The 21,866-nt window shown below is 59.6% G+C and overlaps 1 protein-coding gene across 1 annotated transcript in view; it reads left to right on the top strand.

The window, feature by feature from the left end:
* The window catches only part of MYO18B (myosin XVIIIB), a 38,635-nt gene that overhangs the window by 8,017 nt on the left and 8,752 nt on the right, over positions 1–21,866 (top strand). Inside the window, exons 11-39 of the mRNA XM_083373705.1 lie at positions 117–180; positions 482–626; positions 2,901–3,059; positions 4,354–4,444; positions 4,928–5,120; positions 5,374–5,454; positions 5,611–5,743; positions 6,065–6,224; positions 6,813–6,996; positions 7,416–7,608; positions 8,467–8,576; positions 9,294–9,359; positions 9,446–9,574; positions 9,777–9,920; positions 10,194–10,283; positions 11,908–12,027; positions 12,996–13,104; positions 13,979–14,103; positions 14,425–14,579; positions 14,972–15,095; positions 15,250–15,435; positions 15,550–15,660; positions 15,752–15,856; positions 16,247–16,402; positions 20,051–20,164; positions 20,244–20,360; positions 20,865–20,948; positions 21,239–21,376; positions 21,458–21,643. Of these exons, the coding sequence (XP_083229831.1) occupies positions 117–180; positions 482–626; positions 2,901–3,059; positions 4,354–4,444; positions 4,928–5,120; positions 5,374–5,454; positions 5,611–5,743; positions 6,065–6,224; positions 6,813–6,996; positions 7,416–7,608; positions 8,467–8,576; positions 9,294–9,359; positions 9,446–9,574; positions 9,777–9,920; positions 10,194–10,283; positions 11,908–12,027; positions 12,996–13,104; positions 13,979–14,103; positions 14,425–14,579; positions 14,972–15,095; positions 15,250–15,435; positions 15,550–15,660; positions 15,752–15,856; positions 16,247–16,402; positions 20,051–20,164; positions 20,244–20,360; positions 20,865–20,948; positions 21,239–21,376; positions 21,458–21,643 (3,772 nt within the window). The remainder of the gene's footprint in view (positions 1–116; positions 181–481; positions 627–2,900; positions 3,060–4,353; positions 4,445–4,927; positions 5,121–5,373; positions 5,455–5,610; positions 5,744–6,064; positions 6,225–6,812; positions 6,997–7,415; positions 7,609–8,466; positions 8,577–9,293; positions 9,360–9,445; positions 9,575–9,776; positions 9,921–10,193; positions 10,284–11,907; positions 12,028–12,995; positions 13,105–13,978; positions 14,104–14,424; positions 14,580–14,971; positions 15,096–15,249; positions 15,436–15,549; positions 15,661–15,751; positions 15,857–16,246; positions 16,403–20,050; positions 20,165–20,243; positions 20,361–20,864; positions 20,949–21,238; positions 21,377–21,457; positions 21,644–21,866) is intronic.

Genomic DNA, 21,866 nt, shown 5'->3' with positions numbered 1-21,866 from the left:
TTGCTGTGGCTGGCACCAAAGATACTGACTGGCTGCTAAATATTTGCAGGCCCTTTGGGCATCCACGCTTTCTGCAAGTGCTTAACTCTGTGCCCCCCTCCAACCTCTGCCAATAGGTCAACTTTGCATCTGCATCAAATGGCAGAGAACAGCTACTTTGGCATTAGAGCCAGCCTCAAGGTGAGTAGCTCCGTCTCCCGCTCTGCCCCCTGGCTGGGTGTCCCCCGAGAAAGTCTGTGGGTCAGGCTGGTCCCCTCCCCCCCGTGCTGAGAACTTGTTCCATCAGCCATTTCCATCCGAGTCCGATTCTTGCTGAGGAGAGCAGGAAGACCAGCAAAGGCCTCTGGGGCGGAGAGGGCAGCCCCGCTTCCCCCTAGTCTTGGCCATGCTGAGTCTCTCCCCCAGCTCACCCCCAGCCGCTTCTGCCTTCCCCACCCCCCGAGGCTGGTGGGGGATTCTGGGACACTCGTCCTTCTTGCAGGGAGAAGAGAAGCAGGAGGCTGTGGCCGCCTTTGCCCAGCTCCAAGCTGCCCTGGGCACCCTAGGAGTGGAGGCAGCTCAGCAGGAAGCGCTCTGGCGAGTCATGGCTGGCATTTATCACCTGGGGGCTGCTGGTGTCTGCAAAGGTACAACCGGGCAGAGGGGGCAAGAGCCCCGTGGGGCGGCCCCTCCCCTGCCCTGCTAGTCTTTTATCTGGGATGCTGCCCTAAAAGCCAAGGAGAGGGGCACTGACTTAGCGGGCGAGGCTGGTCAAGTGGCTCTTGGGGTCTCAAGTTGGCTGGAAGAAGCGCAGTTGCCAGGGCAAATGGCCGTAGAGTCCAAGGTCTCCCTGTGCCCTGAGCCCCGTGGGGGGCTCGGAGTGGGCTGTGTTTTGGGAGGGGGGGCTGTGTGCCCAAAGGGCTAAAGAGCTGCTCAAGTGCCCTGTTGGATTCCGTTGCCCAGCCATCTTTCTCCTCCCTCCCCTGTGAGTTCCTTGTTTCTGGGTCGGAGTTAAACTGGGGGGAGACTCTTTGATGGAAACCCTGCTGGTTTGCGAAGCCCCTTAAGATGGAGAGAGAGAGAGAGAGAGAGAGAGAGAGAGAGGGAGGGAGGGAGGGAGGGAGGGAGGGAGGGAGAGAGAGAGAGAGAGAGAGAGAGAGAGAGAGAGAGAGAGAGAGAGAGAGAGAGAGAGAGAAGCTGTGAAGTTGCTCATAAATTCTTTAAGGCTGCCTGCTCTCCTGCAGTCGCTCCTGACGATTTATGCACTTCCCTTTCAAAGAGACAGGCAGGCAGGGGCGGGGAATCTGCTGGGACTCCATTCATAAATGTCTCCCTAGCATGCACCGCACCTTACGGTAATTTCACCCATGAATCAATGATTAATTATTAAGAAATTAGGAAGTTGGCACCTCAGTCTTCCAGGCACAGGCATTTTGCCCCTGCCAAGCTTCTCCATCGAGGGAACAAAAGTTTTAGAAGAGGCACAGCATTGTCGGCTCACTTTTGGGGGGACCCTCAGGGTCTCTCATTGTGGCCTGGTTGGCCCTTCCCTGATTTTGAAGGCCAGGAGTTCGGGACCCTGAATTGGGGAGGGGGGCCTTACCATTTCATGCCCACCTCAACAGAAGAGTCCTTCCGGTGGATTTTCCGCATGTGGGCCCTGCCGGCGCCCAGAGGCAATTTGCCCACTGGGCCTTTGCAACTGAGCCGGGACCAGCAGGAGGCAGGTGGAGGTGGGCAGCAAGGATCCCGGTTAAAAAGTGGGAGGCTTCCAGGCGATCGGAGGCAGGTGGGATGCGCCGGCGGTTGTGGGCCCGTCAGTGAAGCTGCTGCAATGGGGTGCCTGGAGCGCCTCCCCTTTCCTGGATTTTGAGGGCTGGGAAGAGGGTGCAGCGGCTGGGCCTCTCGAGTCGCTGCTGAGGCCTCCTTCGTGTTGCATGGCCAGGCGTGCTTGGTCGCGGGCACCCCAGCCACGGCTCAGTCCCCCTGTGCCTCTGCCCTCCCTCGGGCAGCCTCGTCCCTCCTTGGCCCTTCCTGTTTCCAACCTTCGGAGAAGGCTTCAGGCTGCTTTCCTGCTGCCTCGGCTGCTGCTTTCATCACCAGGCTTGTTCTGCCCCCCCCCCTCTCTCTCCTAACCCGCCAAGCAGAACTAATTGTCCCGGGGGTTAAATGGCGATTCTGAAAAGGCACATTGTGCAGCTGGGCTTTTCGGGTTGGGTGGGAGGCGGGGGCAGTGTTTCCTCAGGCAGGGCTGTCAGGGAGGGTCCCGCAAGGTCCCTTCAAAGCCAAGCCCCATTTTGGCAGGTGAACCCGTAGCCCTCCTGCAGCCGGAGAGGGGAAGTGGCCCCTGCCAGGCAAAAGAAACCCAGTGGCTGCAGTCAGGGTAATTCTACTCTCTCCTTGCGAAGGAGGGGGCCGTATGGAAATTACAGCTCATTAGCCCCTGCCCATTTCACCCGAGCAGCCATTAACTTGGACTGCTTCCCTCTCCTGTCGAAGAAGGTTTGCAAGCAGAAATTGGCCACTGATCCCCACTCCTGGTGCTCTGCCCTTGCAGCGATGGTCCCTCTTTGGCTGCTCTTGGGGGCTTCCTGGAAAGCCAAACCTCTGTGGCTGTTGTGCTGTCGGGGAGCTGCAGCCAGGGCCCGTGGGCAGCAGCCATCGCAGGGCGCCTGAGACCCAACAGAGGGAATTCCTCAGCCTGCTGCTAACCTCAGAAGGGACAGCGCTGCTCCTGTTGGCTCAGTTGGGGTGTGTGGAGGGCCTGAGGCGGCTCCCTTGAGCCTGGCCAGGCGCATCGCCATAAGGCAGAGGCCAGTGTGGTCGAAGGGCTGAAACAGGGCTGGGCCACTCAGAGTGGGAAGGGGAGCTGGGGAATCCCGAGGGGGGCTTCCTAGATGGCTCTCCTGCTCTTCCTCCAGTGGGCAGGAAACAGTTCCTGAAGTTTGAGTGGGCCAACCGGGCAGCGGATGTCCTGGGCTGCGAGGCGGAGGAGCTGACCACAGCCGTCTTCAAGCACCACCTGCTGCGAATCCTTGAGCAGGTCACCGCTGGAGCTGGCCTGGAGGAGCCATCCGACGGTACGGCTGCCCCCCACTGTTTTTAATGTGCCTCCCCCCCTCAGTGTGATTTCTGCTTGGTCTCCCTCTCTGCCCTCACAGGCCCCCTTGACCCAGGTGGGGCTCCAACCTCTGAGCCTTGACCTTTTGCAACACGGGGTCTGCTCAGGAGATCCCTGATCCTTTCTGCTTTTCCACCCTGTCCCCGAGTTCTGCTTTGTTCATCTTTGTCTGTCGGAACCATGACACCAGGCACACACACACACACACACACACACACACACACACACACACACGGCCCTTGAGGGCTACCTCCACGCAGGAAGACAATTTGGAGGTGTGAACAGAAAGGAACGAAGGAGGCAGCCTGGCCACTCCTCCCTGGGCCGAATCCCCTTCCCCAGCTGCCTTTCCATCCCCCTCCCCTCCATTAGGCCTGGGTTTTGCGCTCTCTGTTGCCACCAGGCCTCGAGTGGGACTCGCCAGGCCCTGCTGCTTAAAGGCTGCTGCCAATTGGGATGGTGTCCTAGCAACCAGACCAGGTGCCAGGTGAGACCTGCTGGGCTGGCTTGTTGCCGGCCCTTTCCCTTTGGAGGAGATGACAGGGGCGTTTCTGCCTCACGGGCTTCGTCCCCTCCCTCGCACAGCCAGCGCCAGGATGGGCAGCTGCTAAACTAGGATGGGTGGTCGGTGCCCTAGTGGCGTGGAGCCTGTGGCCTGGCAGCTCTGGATTATTCAGCTTGGCAGAAAGGCAGAGAGGGATGGCGGGTGCAGACAAGGGAGTGGGTGGGTTGTCCCCACCATCGCCCAGCTGGTGTGTCGCCTTTTCTTTTGCTTCCTACACACTTCCGGTCATCTGTCTACGCACAGTCCCATCAAGTCAGCTGCACACTCAGTCTAAACAACTGCGAAAATTCTTAGTTCTCCTATATTGATGGCTTCATAATAAAAATGTGGGGGGGCCACCTGTTTCCATCATCGCAGGACACCCTGGCTTTTCTCCACTGAAATAAAAGCTGGAGGGTCCTGCGGAAATGTCACTGGAGAGCGGGATGACGGAAACGGGTTTCCTGGCTCTAGCAGTCCAGGGCAAGGCTGGGCACGCCGTGTGCCACAGTGGGCAAAGGGTGATTCCAGAGTGACTGCAACAAATCTCGGTTGGAGGCATCAAAACTGAAGCCGCCTCTGATAAGAACTGGAATCTGCTATGCTCTCCAGACGCCTTTTATTCCACTCGGGTGATTGGGGGGGGGGGCTGAGCAGATTCTTAATGTCTTTTGCTCTGCTCAGATTTCACTGGTCCTTCCTTCCACAGGCCCCAAGCTGAGCGGGATGGAGTGCCTGCAGGGCATGGCTGCTGGTTTGTACGAGGAGCTGTTTGCAGCCGTGGTGATGCTGATCAACAGGTGGGCTCCCCTGTGGCACCCGAGGGGGTGAGGGCAATAATCCATTAAATGTGTAGGATGTCCTTAGGGACATTGCCTTAAAACCAATAAAACCAAAATTAATTAGGAAGGTGCATAAGTGATAGGGCAGCCAGGAGAGACTCTTCTCCCCCCCCCCCCCGGCCTGGGGCCCCTCCCCTGATGAAGATGGGCTTCCAGGGGGTGGGGACTAGGACACCTATGGCAGGTGTGGGAAAGGCAGGCTGTGGGGGATGGGAGGTGAGGGCAGAGGGGCTGCTGCCTATTAATAATGGATGCGACTTTGCAAAGGTCGCCGGTATGTTCAGAGTCTGGCTGGGAAAAGCAAGCAGACCCCACCCCACACTGCCTCCCCCTGACTGGGGCTGGCCTTGCTCTGGGGGGGGCAGCGAAAGCCCAGGCGGGAGAGGCTGCCCCATCCGAGGGCTGGCCGGCGTGATGGGAAGCCGTCCTCCTCTCTGGCAGGTCCTTCTCCTCCAGCCACCTCTCCACGGCCTCCCTGATGGTGGTGGACGCCCCCGGCTTCCTCAGCCCCCGGCACCAGAAGGGAGAGCGGGCGGCCACCTTTGAGGAGTTTTGCCACAACTACGAGCAGGAGCGGCTGCAGGGGCTCTTCTACGCGGCCTCCCTGGAGTCCGAAGTGGGCAGGTACCAGGAGGTGAGGCGCCTGCCCTGCTGCTCCCTCAGCTGTCCAGCTTTGCTCCCAGGAGGGGGGCAGTGGGATCCCCTACCCGGGGGCTTGCTGGACATTGGCCTCAAGGAGGACTTTGGGGAAAGGCCACGGAGAGGTTGAGGCAGCGGCCTTCAGATCATGGAAGCTCAGAGCCTCAGGAAAAGAGGGGGGGCCAGTGGGGAAGAGCCCCAAAGAGGGGACTTTCTCCACCCACTCGCCTCCCATCCATGTTCCCCAGGAAAACGTTGAGGTGCCTTTTGATCTGCCTGAACTCTCCCCGGCGGCCACGGTGGCCCTGGTAGATCAGAGCCCGTCCCAGGTAATTCAGAGGCTGGGGAGGGGGAGGGCGGCAGCTGTCCTGGTGCCAAGGCAGGGCTGGCACGAAGCACGAGGGGTGGGTGGGTTGGAGGGTGGGGAAGATAAAGCCGTGGGGTGGCCTGGTGCCACGTAGCCGAGTCGGTCTGTCCCCCTTCAGATGCTTCTCTCTCCCGGGGGCCCCTCGGAGGGCCCCCAGGGCCTGCTCTGGATCCTGGATGAGGAGGCCCTGGTCCAGGACTCCAGTGACAGCAGGGCCCTTGACCGCCTGTGCTCGGCCTTCGGGGAGGAAGGTAAGGCCCAAGGGGAAAACCTGGTCGATGCCAGCCGCATCGGGAAGGGCAACGGGTCTCTTCCCTTCATCCAAGGCAGCCCCAACTCAGGAGCTGTGCACTTGCTCTGCCCCACCAAGGAAGGGGCAGCCTGGCCCTCCAGACGCTTCAGAGAGGGCAGCTTTGGGGCCTTTCCCTGTCAGTGGCAATTCATGTATGCGTTGCCCACTTCATGCCCAATAAGGCCGTAGAACAAAGGCTGCTGGGCATCGTGGGCCCCTTCCTGCCCTCTCCCCCCCCACCCGCAGAGCAGCTAAGCTTTACTCGGCCTCTTTGCTGCAGAGCAGGGAGTCCTGCGCAGGTGTGAGCAGCCCCTGCAGTTTGAGGTTGCCCACCGCCTGGGCACGGACCCCGTCCGCTACGACGCCACCGGCTGGGTGAGCAAGGCCAAGTGGAACCTCTCTGTGCAAAACGCCATCCAGCTCCTGCAGCGGTCCAGGATGTGAGTGGGGGTGGGCTGCCTCTCCCTCTGGGCGGAGGGGGTCAGGGCCAGGCCGGGCTGCCCACCTTCTCCTGCCTCAGCTGGCCTTGCACTTCCTTTCCTGAACAACCAGCTTTCTTTGAACTGGGTGGGGGGGAATCGGCCCCTTGGCTTCCCTTCAGCCAGAAAGAAAGGTGGTAGTGGGGGGGGGGTGATGGGGGCTGCCAAGCAAAGTCGCAACTTTTGTCGCTATTTAAAAAGGCAGCCGATGTGGGTCAGCATCCAGGCGTGCCGCTCAGCCTGGGAGGAGGTGTAGATCTGAGGGGGGTTTTCAGAGCAAGCTCTTATTATCTGGAACGGCATGGCTGGGTGGCCGGAGGGTGAGAATTAAGGGGTGCGTGGGTCTCCCTTCCCAGAAGACCTGGGCGTCCCCCGACTATTCCCACAACATCCCTGCAAAGTAGGCCAGGCTGAAGTAGGCCAGGCTGAGAGTCGGATCCGCCATCCAACAGCTGAGCCAAATTAGAAATCGAGGTGCCCATTTGGGTGGATTTGGGGAGGCTGAGGGGGGGGCCCCTCCTGCTGACGAGCCCCCTTTCTTCCCCACAGAGAGGCTCTGAGGAAACTCTTCCTGCCACGCACCCACGTGCCCCTGCTCTGCCGGTCGGTGGCGGGCTGGGAGGGCCACTCGCAGCAGGCCCTGCAGCGCATCGGCTGCGTCAGGAAGACCTTCACCAGTGCCTTTGCCACTGTGAAGAAGAGGTCCGTCTGTGCCCAGATCAAGCTGCAGCTGGTGAGCGAAGCGCCCAGCCAGGGCCATCCAGGGTGGGCTGGGTTGCCTCCTCATTGATCCATTTGGGTCCTGGCTGGTCGGCTTGCAAAGGCAGCTTCCGGCAGGGAGAACCGAGGCGAAGGGAGGGGGAGGCGGGGAGATCCTCCTTTGCTTTCCAACAGATCTTTTTACACAGAAGTTACTTGTGAATGTGGTTGGCAAGGGGGAAAGCAGTCTGAGCAGGGGTTCTTGGAACTGCAGGAGCTCTGTTTCCCAGAATGCCCTTGGAGACAGGCACAACCCCCTCCCGGGGGGCCGTGTCGAGCCACCGGGAAACAGAGCCTCTGCAGGGCATGGCTGCTGCTCCTGCCGCCCCAGGAGAGGCGTGGGAGATGGATTGCTGAGGGACCTCTCAGAAACCACCTTTCCTCCCACCGCAGGACGCTCTCAGCAATCTAGTCAAGCGGTCTCAGCTCCACTTTCTCCATTGCCTTGACCCTGGGACGCCGGAAGACCCCCGGCCCCCCACCCAGGCCTCGGAAGCCACCCCAGGACCGGCCTGGGACATTCCCACCCTGCGCGCCCAGCTCTCCGGCAGCCTGATCCTGGAGGCCCTGCAGCTCTACAGAATCGGTGCGGAAGGGAGGGCTTCTGGGGGGCCCTGCCGAGTGCAAGGAAGGCACCGTGCAGGGCAGGGAATATCGGCCCCCCTTCCCGGGGAGGGCAGTTGAGGGGCAGGTTAGACAAAAGGCGACTGACGGATTCAGGAAGTGAGGAAGTTTGGCTGGAAGCTGGCTCTGATATCAATCACGCAAGGAAGCCAAGAAGCAGCTGAGACCAACAACCAGGCTGGCTGGGAATTCTGGGCATTGTACTCTCCAAAGAACTGGGGGTCTCCTAGGTTATTCCCTCTTCCCCCCCCCCCCCCACATACACACATGGCTTGCTGGTTTGTGCTGCCCTGAAACTCTTCACTTTGCGAGCAGCTTGTTAGTATTTGCGATGACAAAATGCCACTTCTCTTTGCTTGCTTGTTTTGGGGGAATTTATAAAGTGCGTTTCAGCACATGGTTCCCAGGACAGCGTGCTCTTTAAGATAATAAGTGCAAACACAATGAGCTTCAATAAAAGAGCAGCGTAAATCTCAGAAACTGCTATAATGTCAATAAAATCCAGCAGAAGCCCTGCAAATGACAGCCCAGAGCTTAACCACTTACAGGCCGTTGGGCAAGTTACAGAGGAGGCCAGCCTGGGAGCTCTTTCCCTGATGGACAGGATCTCAGGGCCTGGGGGGCTGCAAGGCCCTCTATCAATCTCGCCCCCCCACACCCCCGTTTAATTTCCAGCTGGGCGTGTGGTGGGATTTCTGAGGGCTGGCTAGGACTCCGATCTTTGGGGTCGGTAGGCAGGCGAAACTGAACGCACAAGATGGGACTTGCTCCTCCGGCCTCTTGTGCACTAAGCACATCACCACCTTCCCTGTTTGGGCAGGCTATGCAGATCGCATGGAGCTGGCCCAGTTCCGGCGGCGTTTCCAGGGCTTGGCTCAGCCGGAGATGAAGAGGTTCACCTCGGCCTACGAGCGGACGGATGAGAAGGAGGTCAGGAGGAGAAGCCCCGGAGGAGGGAGGGAGGGAGGGAGGGAAGGGCCCCGATGGCCCCTGTAGCTTCAGCTGCTAAGAAAGGAAAGCCAGCCGTCAGCAGCTGCCTCCTGGTGGTCCCTGGGAAGGACGTGGGCTGCCTTGCGTGGCGGAAGCAGCCGCCCCGTGGATCCTGTCGGGGGGGGGATTCAGGCTGAGGACTTAACAAGAGGCGCTGACAGCGGGGAAAGGTCAGGCCTGCCATGTTGCGCCACGGGGAGACTCGTCCGACAAGCGCTCTGACTCTCGTCCGCCCTGGGGGGTCTTGGGTTCTGGGGATCTGAGTGGCAGAAGGAAGGCGGGGGGGGGGGGACGACAGGGTAACTTTTCAAGGTCAATTCCGGTGACCCTGGAGGCTGCTTTGAGCCAGAGTCTCCCCGCAAAGGAGCCCCCAAGAGACATCCAGCTGCAGGAGGGGTGGGGCGCAGGGGCCTTCTGCTGCAGCCCCAGCGGCCACTGAGCTCCGCTGGGCGAATTTATCCCTTGTTACGTCCATAACAATCCTGGCTCTGCGGATGCACGAAAGAGAGAGAGAAAATCTGTGTCCCTGCTTGGGCAACTCCAGCTGAAATGTTGACTGAACGTAGCCACTGGAGACATCGATGCCAGCTGGGCCCAGCCTCTCCTGTGGGTCTGGCAGGACGTTTGTGCTTTCCCCCCCCTCCCCCCCCCCCGCAGGCCCTGGAGGAACTCTTCCGAGCCCTCGACCTGGAGAAGAAGAGCCTGGCGGTGGGCCACACTCAGGTACTGGAGCCAGCCGCCCGGGGGCCCCTCCTGCCTGGCGGGCAACGGGCGGTCTCACCCTCCCCCCCTCCCCTCCCCCTTGGCAGGTCTTCCTGAAGGCCGGCGTCCTTCCGCGGCTGGAGAAGCAGCGAGAGAAAGTGCTGTCCCAGAGCCTGGTCCTGCTCCAGGCGGCCTGCAGGGGCCTCCTCTCCCGCCAGAAGTTCCAGAGGTTAAAGGTAGCCCTACCTTGCGGTGGAGGAGGGCGGGGAGCAGGGCCCGGGGCAGTTGGAGTGGGGAAAGGACCCACGGAGGAGGCTGGGCGGCCTTCAGCAGAGGGGAAGTGGGTGGCTCTAGCGGCCCCTCCCTACTCCGATCCTGTCTCTCTCTGGTGGTGGCTTGAATCCTTTGGCCCTGAGGTGTCCCCCTCTCCCGCTTCAGATTCAGAGCCTGGCTGCCCGATGCATCCAGAAGAACCTGGCCGTCTACCGAGCCGTGCAGAGCTGGCCGTGGTGGCAGCTGATGTGTGGCATCCGGCCACTCCTGACCATCAGCCTGGCAGAAGGCCAGCTCCAAGTCAAAGAGGCACGTGAGTTGCCAGGAGAAAAAGCGGTCAAGGCTCAAATCCCCTTTTTCCTTAGATACAGCAGAAGCTAAATCCGTTCTCTAAAAAAGAGGTTCTAGCAACTTCCCCCGCTGGCACCCCCAGATATCTGGGCTGAGGTCCCCAGCCCAGTGCAGGCCCGGCAGCGTTCCCTTTCCTTGGGTCGCCTCCCCAACGTCAGTGGTCCTCAACTCGAGGTTGCAGGTGGTGGATCAGCCCCGAAGAAGTTCCTCTCCTTTCCTTCTTCCCCTCAGGAGGAACTTGCAATGCTCCAAAAGAAGTTGGAAAACTCGGAAATTTCTCGCCAGGAGCTTCGGCAGAACAGCGAATTGCTGGAAACCAAGGTAGGACGTGATGCTGCATCGGCAGACACAGGAGGGAGGTCTTGTGTGAACAAGGCGTTGGGGGGGAGGGGAGTCTTTGAAGCTCTCTTTCTAGCATGGGAGGGTCTGTGGAAGCACCAGAGGGCAGTGATGGTGATGGTGCCGGCATGGACAAGCTGTGGGGCCTCGGCCAGCTGGGCTAAGGCTCAGCCCATCAAATAATCAATTTTGGCCCCTTTCTTGGCAGGCGGGTGGCTTGCCTGGCCTCTCCCATCAGCTGGTGTGTGTGTGTGGGGGGGGGGCTTTTTCTCTGGTCTTGCTGAGTGCCGGGGTCCCCTGCCTGGGTGCTTGGCATGTTCCTCTGCTGCAAGCAGGTGAGGTTCGGCATGGAGAAAAGCCATCGTCAAATGCTTAGAAGCCCCCGCCCGCCCCCTTTTATCCAGCCCTGCGGGGGTCTGCTTGGCTCTTTTCAAAAAGGGGGTTACAAAGGAGCACAAAAGGGTTGTGCTTTATTATGGTGATGGTTTAGAGCATTCCTGTCAGGTTCCTTATCAAGCCTGACTCCAGAACGAGCAATTGCAAAACGGCGTAGCACAAAAGGGGAGGGGGAAAGGAAAGTCTTCTTCGTGCTCGCCCTGAGCAGGTCTTGCAAACTGCCCTGGTCCCATTTTAAGAAACATCCACGGGAGGGTCTTTCTTGCTCTGGTCTCCTGGGAAGCGCTTGAGAAGAAGCTCTAGAATTTTTGCACCTGGCCTCTGCAGCCCTTCAAGGTGGACCGACTGGGGGCTCTGGGAGCAGGAGGGTCCGTTCCTGAAAGCCTTCAGGTGGCGTGCTCCGTGCCCCTCGGCCGAAAGAGGCCCCTCGGCAGTTCCCGCTCCCTCTGCCAGGGCCAGCCGGCCCTCCTTCCCTGCTTCCCACGGAGATGCTGAAGCTTTGCCAGATCAGCTTCCCTCCCCCTCTGCCCCCCACCCCGCCCTGAACTTGGCAGGCGTTTGTTGCACATTCGGCTGTGCAGGGAATTAGACAACAGTTGTTTGGCATGTTCCCGCCAAAGCCTCTTTTCAGCAATTAATTAATTAACACTATCGTTATGCCCCCGAGCACCCGGGAGATTATCAAAATGTCTCAGGTTTCCAATAAACTTGCAGAGAGGATTTGTGTGAGGCAAGGAAAACTCCCGAAGCTACAATCCCAGTGCTGCATCCTTTCCCAAAGCTCGGAGGGGAGCCCAAAGGGGCAGGTGGTCCCTCTGTCATCCCCCCCCTGCTGAATGGAAACCGGTTTTCCCCCAAGTCCCGGCCAGCCTCTCAGTCATTGCTGTGCAGCCACTCTGGAAGCCACTAGAAGTTGGCAGATACTGTGAGGGCTGGCATCACCGCCAGGGTGTGTTTAGCGAGATTGTGGGGAGACTCTGACTCCCAGAATTCTAGGAGTCCACCCATCTTAAAGCTGCTGAGGTTGGGAAACACTGGTCTGCCTGTCTGTCCTGGCTCTCGATCCACACAGGGAACAAAACCATGGGCTTTTCTTAAGTCTCCTATTTGTTCCCTTTCTGCCAAAGTATCCCTGCAGAGTGTGTGTGTGTGTGTGTGTGTGTGTCCTTGGAGAAGGCTCCCTCCCACCACTTGTTTCCGCTCTCCTTAGGTCATAGACCTGACAGCAGAGCTGTCGGACGAGCGCTTGAAAGGAGACGTCGCCTGTCGGGTACTGGATGCGGAACGGGCCGAGAGGCTGCGGGCATCGAGGGAGGCCAAAGAGCTGCAGGTCCGTGGGGTGTGTGTGTCTGTTGATGGGCGCAGAGAGGCTGCCAGCGGTCTCCATGCCTGACATCCACCGAGGCAAATTGCCCCCCTCCAGCAATCCTCACCACCTCTCCCTACAGCCGTAATCTCATCCTGCCACTCTCCGCCCCCGCAGCTGCCCTCCTTTCCACCCACCGGGGTGGGTTCATTTCGTTTGCAGCTCCTCCCCACCACTCGCCCACCTGGGAGACTTCCAAGTGGAGCCTGAACCCTGCCCAGCTCAGAGAGTTTAGCCATTCAGAAGCAGCCGTGGGGCCCAGTGGAGACCGCCTACACATAAGGAGCCAAAATGGTGATAAAAGAATCCCCCGGTCTCCATCTTCAGTTTGGAGCAGCTGCTGGAAAATCAGCTGAAGCCGCTTCCTCTTTCGGGCTGCTGAAGCAGAATAATGCCGGTTTGAAGAAGGGCTCTGAAAGGAGGAAGCGGAGCTGACCCATTCCTCTGGGGTGGCGGGCGGGTCAGGCATTACCGTCCCACCACAAGGAGGCCCTGCTTGGACCTGCCTTTTCCTCCCAGAGGCCTCGCTCCTTGGCCAGCCACGCAGGGAGCCTCCCGCAGGTTTGTTCCCCAGGGCCCGGTGCAGCTGGCTTGAGGGGGCAGAGATGGCGCTAGAGCACCCCAGAGCAATTTAGCCGGAAGGTCCGTCTGTAGCCGGGCCCCCGGGCAGTCAGCGCTGCCTGTGAAGAAGCCCCCTGGGAGTGGAGGAAGTGGGGCGACGGGGGCTGGCTCCCAGACCCCTAGGGCCCTCCTTGGTCAAGCGGCGCAGACCGGCCCCAGGCTCCCTCCAGAAGGCCGCCTCCCTTGAAACGGGTTCAAAGCCGGGGATCTTCCGACCGACGGACGTGTTTCTCTGGGAATTCCAGCCTGTTTGGGGAACTTTGCATTTCATAATATAACAGGCGGATTTCTACGCCTCTCTTCCCTTTCAGAGCAAGCAGCTCCAACTTCAGAAGCGGCTGGAGGAGGCCGAAAAGCAGCTGGGGGAAACGCAGCAGCAGCTTCAGCTCCGTGAGATTGAGGCCAACAGCTCTGCGAAAGGTGGGGGGCAACAATCCCAGGACGTCCTTGAGGCCGCTTTGGCCGTGGAGCAGCGGCACCCCCTCTTCCCCCCCCCCCACTCTGCTTGATTGGGGCTCTGACAGTTCTCCCAAGCGACACCTGTCTCTCCCATCATTTTGACCTGGGGGGGAAGCACCGGGACAAGTGGGGGGCGTTGGAGTATGTCAGTTTGAGTCAAGCCACTAGGCGCCTCTGGCCGCTCCGAAGAATTTCTGCTCCAGATCTGTCAGGACGTCTTAGGAAGCCTTGGGAGCCGGGCTGAGTGCAACATGGAAGGTTATCGCCAGCCTGGCGTGAAAGGCACCCGGCTCCCTTTCTCTCCAGACGCCTGCGAGGAGGACCCGCCTGCGAACGCTCGCTGAAGGTTCTTGGCCCCGGGGGGGGGCTCACCAGGGCTTTGCTCTAGAGGAAGGCTGTGCCACTCAGAGCTCCCTGGACTCCATGGGCTTGTGAGGATGAGGCGGCCTCGGTCAGCGAGGAGATCCCTTCAGCCGGGCGGCCCTTTTCGCTCTGGGTTCAAAGCGAGTGGTTCAGGTCTGGCTTCAGAGGCTTCAGCACTGTGGGGCTCATTAAATGATTCCTCACTTTGGATTTCTGATCCAGTCAACAGCTGTAGATATAACCCGGGTGAACCAAAATTTCTGGGGGTCATTTTTAAGGCTGCAAAGGGGTCCCAAGGCCAAAATGCTTGAGATGCACTGGTCTCAGAGAGCATTTCTGGCGTTTTGAATTGCCCAGGAGGGCAGTGGATCCCTGAGCCCCTCCAGCCTTTGTGCCCCCACTGCAAGCGGCCCGCCTTGGGGTTGGGCAGGGCGGGCAGGCCGTGCAAATGCAGGTCCTTTTGCACCGACAGGGGACGAGTGGCAGATGCGCTTGGATTGTGCAGAGACCGAGACTGCATTTCTGCGGAAAAGGATCGCCCAGCTGGAAGAGAGGCTGCAGCGGGAGCAGCAGTCCAAAGCGGACTTGGAGCAAAAGGCAGGCCGTGGAGAGGGCACACGTGGGTGTAAGCGGGCACGTGGGAATGCAGGAGGACCGCAGGACTCGGTCACCTCACAGTGGCCTCTCCACCGCTGCCTGGCGGCTGCCTTTGGTCTCTTGGCATCTCTGCCGGGGCCTGCCCGGTGCCAAGCCAGAGTCTGCTTGACCACCAAAAGTGCTAATCCAGCACAAAGTCACACTGCAGCAGCCAAACTCCTGCGTGCCAGGGACGACACGCCTGGCATTCAGGGTGTGCCATAGAGGGGACGGCTCTCTGGCCTGGCCCCCTCTTTTTACGGGGACCTTCCTGCTTTGCAGCTCAGCCAGGTCCAGCAGCTGTACGGGGAGGCCAGGCGGACGGCCCAACAACTGAAGCGGAAGTGCAAGCAGCTGACCTGCGAGCTGGAGGACACCCGGGTGCTGATGGAGAACCAGCAGAGCCGCAACCACGAGCTGGAGAAGAAGCAGAAGAAGTAAGAGCCTGCTGGAGGGGGAGCACAGGAGGACCCCCCCCCGGGAAGTCCCTGGGCTCTTTCAGGAAGGCAGTGGCAGCCGTCGATACTCCAATGAGGCTGAGGGGGGTCTTCCCCCCCCAATAATGGCAGGATTCTCTCGTGAGCAGGGTCCGAGGAGAAGGGGAGACCATTGTGGGAGGCTTTCTCCAGGGGTGTCTTGCCCCGGGGCTTCCCCAAAACTGTGCCCCAAATGTCATTTTTGCTCTTGGTGCTGCAACTTTAGTTCCTCTCTTGCTGGTGGAGCAGCCAGACTGTGGCCCACGGAAGTGGGGGCTGAGTCCCACCAGCTCCCAAGCACCCAAGACCTGCCAGCGCAGACCCTACCCCCCAAAGTCCACCTTTCCTCGCAGGTTCGACCTGCAGCTGGCCCGGGCGCTGGGGGAGTCGGCCTTTGAGAAGAGCCTCCGTGAGAAAGTGGCGCAGGAGAACTCCGGCCTGCAGTTCCAGCTGGGCAGCCTGCGGCAGAGCCTGGAGGCAAGGCCCGGCTGGGCAGAGCAGGGCCCCCGAGGAGCGGGCGGCTGGCGTGGGCACGGCCGGCAAGGCCAGTGGACCTCAGACCGGGCTCCAGAACAGTCCGGCTCCCCGAAGTCTCCTCCGGAGTGCCCACTTCCTTGCTCTCCCCCCCCAGCGAAAAGAGTCGGAGAACGAGGGCCTCGGCCAACGGGTCGCAACGCTCAACTCCCAAGTGGAGGGGCTCAGCAACACCGGCAGCCCAGCCACCCTGCAGAAGAAGTTGTGGGACCTCGAATCCAGGGCCTCGGAGCAGCAGCAGGAGCTGAGCCAGCAGACAAAGGCTGTTGAGCAGCTGGAGCAGGTGAGGCCCCTCCTGGCCACCCTTTGGCCACCGGCCTTCCTTTGCAGAGTGGAAGCCAGCTGGGGGGGAGGCCCGCCCCAACATCTGCCCCCCCTCATCCTGGTCCTTCTCCAGCTTCACCTGAGACTGGAGCTGCAGCTGGAGCGGGCGAAGCAGATTCACCGGAAAGAGCTGGAAGACAAGGAGGAGGAGTTGGAGGACACCCGCACATCCTGCCAGAAGCGGGTAGGGCCTGCCTGGGGAGGGGGGGTCTCTGTGTGTGTCCCCTCCCAGCCTGTGAGGCCCCCCCCCCACGTCTCCTTTGCCTTGGCTGCAGCTTCGCCAGCTGGAGATGCAGTGGGAACAGGAGTGTGACGAGAAGCAGGCCCTCCTGCGAGAGAAGCGGGATTTGGAGGGCCTGGTGGCCACCCTCTGTGAGCAGGTGAGGGAAGGGCAGCTGCCTGCCTCCAGCACGGGGCGGGGGGGGGTCCTCCACTGGGCTCAACCCTGGCAGAGGCGCCCAGAGCCTACACACTCTGCAGGCCAACTGCAAAAACACACGGCAACAGCTGGCATGGGTAGCATCTGGAGGGCCCTTTCACCATGCAGAAGGGAGCCCCCGTGGCTGAAGCAACCCCCCCAACAGAGAATTAACAACGTTCATCTTTGCTCCCGGTCTGCCCAGTTTTCTCCTGGATCTTTTGCTGCATCAGGTGGTTGAAGCATTTGCTTAGAAAAAGTGGATGCAACAACATTCACCATTTTTGCCGTGGTTCTCTGCTTTGGGCACCCCACATAAAGGCCCAAATACAAGCCTCCCCCCTTCCTTCAGATTGGCCATCGGGACTTCGACGTGGAGAAGCGGCTCCGGCGCGACCTGAAAAGGACCCACGCCTTGCTAGCCGACGTCCAGCTGCTGCTGGAGACCTCTGGGGCAGACCCAGCCCCGTCAGGCAGCCAGGAGGAGTGGGCCAAGCTCCACAGCCAGGTGAGGGGTGGAGCCTCCAGGAAGAGGCTCGGTGGCCAGGCAGTGACCGGAGGTCCCTTGGGCTTTGCCTGGATGGCCTCTGCTTCACGGTCGTGAATCAGTCCTAAGCTTGAATTAAAAGCTCCACACTTTGCAGGCTTCTTCCAGCCCAACAGATCACGAGAGGGCGGATCAGCCAATCTTTGCTGAAACTTGAACCCTGAGCCTCTGAGCCGGTCTATGTTCATCCTCTCGCTCTCCCTTTAAAGCAGTGTAGAGAGGAAGCTTTCTCGGAGTGTTTGGAATGTAATTAAGGCAATTCGTTTAAAGGAGGGTGTTCCCTGGTGTCTGTCTACCTGGTTGTAATTACCAAGCCTTGTGCTCAGCATCTGTCCTGGGGGGGGCTGGGGGCCCTCGGGTAAGTGGTGTAGCCGCTGGGGAAAGCTGAGGGTGGGGTGGAGGGGGGAGAATTTGGCTCACCAAAGTCATCTCCAAAGTGTCGGGGGAGGGGCTCAGGGACAGACAGAAGGGTGTGGGATTGTTGGAGGGCTTGGGAACCTTCCCCAGCAATGAAGGGGGCCAATGTGGCTGTTTGGAAGTGGAGAGGCAAACCCGCCCCCCTCCTGCTGGCTTTGGGTGCAGCAGCAGCGGCGGCGGCAATGGCAGAGCGGATGGGCCCAGGGGCCGAGGGCTGGGCGGGAGAGAAGCCAAAAAGGAGGCGGCCAGTCTTGAGGACCTGAAAGGGGGGGCATGGCTGGGGACCCCCAGGAATAGTAATTCCAATTTAGCTGCACAAGCATTCTGGAACCATTCAATAAATAATCTCCCTTGCTTGTCTCCATCGAAAACACGCCATTCTGGAGATGCGAGCAATTACAGCGAGCGCAGACGTTGGTAATTGGGATAATAATTCTGTGTAAACAGCATCTGTGAAGTGCAGATGTTTCTACCTGGTTTGGCAGAAGCGGCTGGGGGGGGAAGAGTTGCAGGTCTCTGGCGGGGCTGTTGCCCTGCTGCCCTTTAGGCACTGGAAATTTGCTGCGCTTGGCATGGGGGGGCACTCTGGGGGCTTAGCTGATAATAACCAAGGGTGGGGGGAGAGATTGGAAGGTACCTTAGCCTGCCCTCTGCCTGCTGCAGCCCCTCCCTCAGTTCAGTTTCAGCTATATGGCTGAGAGGGGGGAGAGAGAGAGCAACCTGCCCCACCCTCAGCATATTTCCAGTTGGGTCTGTCTCGGGTGGGGGGCTTTTCAGAACTCGGCCTTCCACTGCCTTTCAGGAGAGACCCTGAACTGAGCTTTTCCAAACTTGCCAGTGCTACACTGTAATGCCTGTGTCTTCTCAATAGGGGTCACTGCAACGCACTGTGCATAGCTAACCGTAGGAGGACCCGCAGGGCAGCAGCCACTTGGGCCGCTGGGGGCTTCTCTCCTGAACGGTATCCCGGTCAGACGCCGTCGCCCAGTTTCATTGGATGAAACCCCAAGGACTCTCTTTCTGATAGGTGCCTTTAAATCCCTGCCCTTGGGTGTTGCGGAGATAGCCTGTCCTCATTTGTCCAGGTGGGGATTAGGGGCATACTGCTCCTGGACGTGGAAGATCTACTTATTCAGAAGGGGGGAGATGAAAGGCCCCATCATAGGTCTGACTGTTGCTGTATAGTCTCAACTTGCTGATGCTCAGGATCGTCCCCTTTTCATGCCCTCTAGACAGGCAGTGCCGGGGAGGGAGGTGCAGGCAGCAGCCCCTCTTTCGCTGGGCATGAGAAGGGCGTGAATTTCAGGCCCCTCACTGGGGGGATCGGTTTCTCCATTCCACCATCCCCGGTTGGTTGAAGCAGCAGGGAAAGGGAGGGGTGGGGGGTGGGATGGCTGGAGGGTGAGGCGCTGAAGGAACCCCCCACCCCCACCCCCACCCTGGGCTGCTGCGAGGATTAAGAACCAGCCCCGGAGGTGCCTTCCTCCCATTCCCAGCAACGCAGCCTTTGGAGAAGGGAGCCTGGTCAGCAGGCAGAAGAGGCATGGAACAGATGGTAGCGCGCTGCCAACTTAACACGTTTGATCTGTTCATACATTATGTATCATTTTTGATGGGAATTTCAGTTTGTTTGCTCCCAAATGGGAAAAATTTATGCAGATTTTTTTTTAAAGGAGGAAGCAGAACAGGCAAATGGAGGGCTGGGAGGGAAAGGGGAGGGGGGACGAAATCAGGAGTGGCAATCAGGCCTTAGGAGCTCCGGGGCTTATAATCTAAATTGCGGGTGCAAAATGAGAGTGCTGCTCTGTGTTGTTACAAATCTGTTTCCCCTCACAAATTGGAACAAGCAAGACTGGAAAGCAGAATCTTTAAGTAAAACTCAGCGGGTTGCTGGGACTTGGCCAGCTCTTGGATTAAAAGGGTGAAGCCACCTCCAGGAGAGTCCCGGGGGACAGGAAGGAGCTGCTTCCAATTGGCCGGCTGGCCGGTGCTTGGGCATGGTTCACCAAGGGCCAAGAGGGCCACGGTTTTTATTCCAACAGTAGCCAGCCAGCTTCCTTTCAGAAAGACCCCATGCAGTCTTCCCCCTCTGGAAATGGGGAGGGGGACAGCTGGCTTGGCCAGTAAGTGTTTGGGGCTTCTTCTGCACTTAGAGCCTGTCCCCACCTCCCGGTTGGCTCTGCGTGGACCAGTCCTCTTTCTGCCCTGTCAGGGATCAGCTCTGCCTCACTTTCCCTGCACGGAGAGATCTGGATTGTGGGGCAGCCCAACGGGGCTCATGGGGGGCTCCCTCCAGACTTGCCAGCTCCATGCAAAATCCTCTGACCCAGGGATGCTCTTTGCTGGCAGCTCAAGGTGCTATCTCCCTTGCAGAATTTTCTGCTGCTCTTTCAATCCCCGTTATTTAATATTGGTTAAAGCCACCCCCTGGGTGGGAGGCTTTAATTATCATCTCTGAAGCCTCCACATAAAAAGCCGATGATGCTGGTTTTAGGGTAAAATTTGGCCACTGAAATTTCCAAACACTCAGCTGCAGATCCAGCCTTTTCAGTCAGCAAACAGGCAAAGGCCCCATAAGGGGTGGGGGAGAGCGGGGTGGGGGGAGGGCACAAGGATTGCTTGGAGGCTTCAGAGAAAGGCCGACTCGAGCTGTGCATGAGCGCAGCAAAGGCCCAGCTTAGCGGGCACAGTGGGCAAAGACCAGGTGCTGGCAAACGCCAGGAGTGAAGAAGACAAAACGGAAACTGGGTGTGTGGGGGCCTTTGGGCTGCCCAGCCAGGCCCATGTGGGGGTGGCAGGGGGCTGTTCCAGGCCTCCTCTACTCAGTGGTTGCAGTCAAGGCTGCTTGAGAAACAATCGTTTATAAACTGTGCCTTGCGAATTGCTTTAATCTCTGCAAATTGGAGGAGGTTCACCTCATTGGCTAATTAATGAGCCCGGCTCTTCAGCTCAGCTGCTGTGAAAGAAGCTGTATGGCAGCTGGAGCGTGGCCCCATTCCTCCTCCTCTGAGGTGCTCCCACCACCCAGGCAGGAAGAGGAGGAGGAAGCCTCCCCCCAGGGTCCCTTGCACCAGGGGCTAAAGCTGGACGTAGCTGTGTGAGAGCCAAGGGGACACCAGCAACAACAGAGGGTTGTTTAAAAGCTGGCGGAGTCCAGCGTCCACTGATGCCCTTTCCTCCCTGCTCTGCCAGTGGGAAGACAGCGCAGCCAGGTGTGCCGAAGCCCAGGAGTCTCAGAAGATGCTGTCATTCGAGGTGGAGAATTTGCACTCGGAGCTGGAGACGGCCACCAGGAACAAAAACTTGGTACAGAACTGGATAATTGCCTCCCCCCTCTGCCCCAATGAGAAGCCCCTGCCTAGAGGACTTGCTGTGTTTTGTGCAGGTGGACGAACAGCTGTACCAGCTGCAGCACGAGAAGGCCGACCTGCTCAAGCGCATCGAGGAGGACCAGGAGGATCTGAACGAGCTGATGGCGAAGCACAAGGCCCTGATTGCACAGGTGAGGGGGTGGGCAGAGGAGACCTCCCTCCTGAAGGGGGTCTGGCCTCACCCCCTTCCTTCCCCTCCCTCCAGATCACCAGGCCTTCCGGCATGGACCCCATAGGAGCTGGTGCTCCCACCTGCCCACAGAGCCCCCTCCCCTCCCACTGACCACCTTTCCTTTTCTGAGAGTGCTGCTGTAATTGAGCAAACTACACAAGGGGAAGCTCTGTGTTTCCAAGGCCTCCTTCTCCAAAGCCAGACTCTGCCAACGTTCCCCCCCCCCACTGCTCAGAGAAAAGGCCAGGCTGGTGGGAAGCAGGGTTGATGTTGCTGGCCAGTTCTCTGGTCAGTGGCCGTTATGGCAACCACGTTCTGAGGTGTGCTTGGAGAGATTGCCTGCCCTTGCCGAGGGTCAGCCAGCACGTCCTCCGTGTCGTGGGGCTCCCGCCTGTGACCTGCCCCCCTCCCGGCCTTCCACCCGGGGCCGCTCTGAGGCCTTGGCTTCTCTTCCTGCTTGCAGTCGGCCACAGACATCGCCCAGATCCGAGAACTGCAGGGGCAGCTGGAGGAGGTGAAGAAGGAGAAGCAGGGCCTGCAGGAGAGAGTAAGACCGGGAGCTGCATGCTGGGCTGGGGCGGGGGCTGGCCAGGAGGTCAGCAGAAGAAAGAAATGCCTTTCTGGAGCCAGGGACCTCTCTCTCAGAGAGGCTGCCAGCCTGCAGTGGTACTAAAATTAGGTGGCGATGGTGTGGGGAGGACCCCGCCTGCTCCGTCCTGGTCCACGGATTGATGGAGCTGTAACTTTTAATGGTGCTTTGCTGCAAGACCCCCACACACCAGAGAAGTGTGTTTGGGGGGGGGACAAAGTCCACCTTCCCTTCTCCTCTGCAAACAGCTGCAGGCGGCCCAGGCCAGGCTCTCCTACCTGGAGCAAGCGATGGTGGAGCGCTCCATCGTCAGTCGCCAGGAGGCCCTGATCTGCGACTTGGAGAACAAGATGGAGTTCCAGAGCATCCAGGTCAAGCGGTTTGAGGTACGGCGCTGGTGATATGGGGAGGGGCTCCCTGGACAGGCTTCGCTCAGCTCCCCTGAGGTGGCCATCTGGCCCCCGCAGGTGCTGGTGCTCCGTCTCCGGGACAGCGTGATCAGGATGGGAGAGGAGTTGGAGAAGGCGAAGGAAAGCGAAGCGCGCGAGAGGGAGAACGCCCACTACTGCCGCCTGCGGCTGGAGGAGATGAAGGCCGACATGAGCGAGCTGGCGCAGAGGGAGCTGGAGGCCAGTCGCAAGCGGGTGGACCTGGTGAGAGCGGTGGGGGAGGGGCGGTGGTGTCCGTGCGTGAGAGGCCTGGCCTTGACGCAGAGGTCTTGCAATGTGCGCTGCCTTTATTGACTTGAGAAGCTAAGATCCCTTTTCCTTAGCAAACAAACACAGAAATCGTGGTTTGTGCCTGTTACGGTCTGCAGCGAGGGACTTCCTTCCCTCCCCATCTCACCTGAGCCTTGGAAAAACTGGGCCCTTTCTC

The sequence above is a fragment of the Vipera ursinii genome (genome assembly GCF_947247035.1).
Source record: "Vipera ursinii genome assembly, chromosome: 14".
NCBI classification, from domain to species: Eukaryota; Metazoa; Chordata; class Lepidosauria; order Squamata; family Viperidae; genus Vipera; species Vipera ursinii.
The sequence above is the reverse complement of the archived record's forward strand: the minus strand, read 5'-3'. Positions and strand labels throughout refer to the sequence as shown.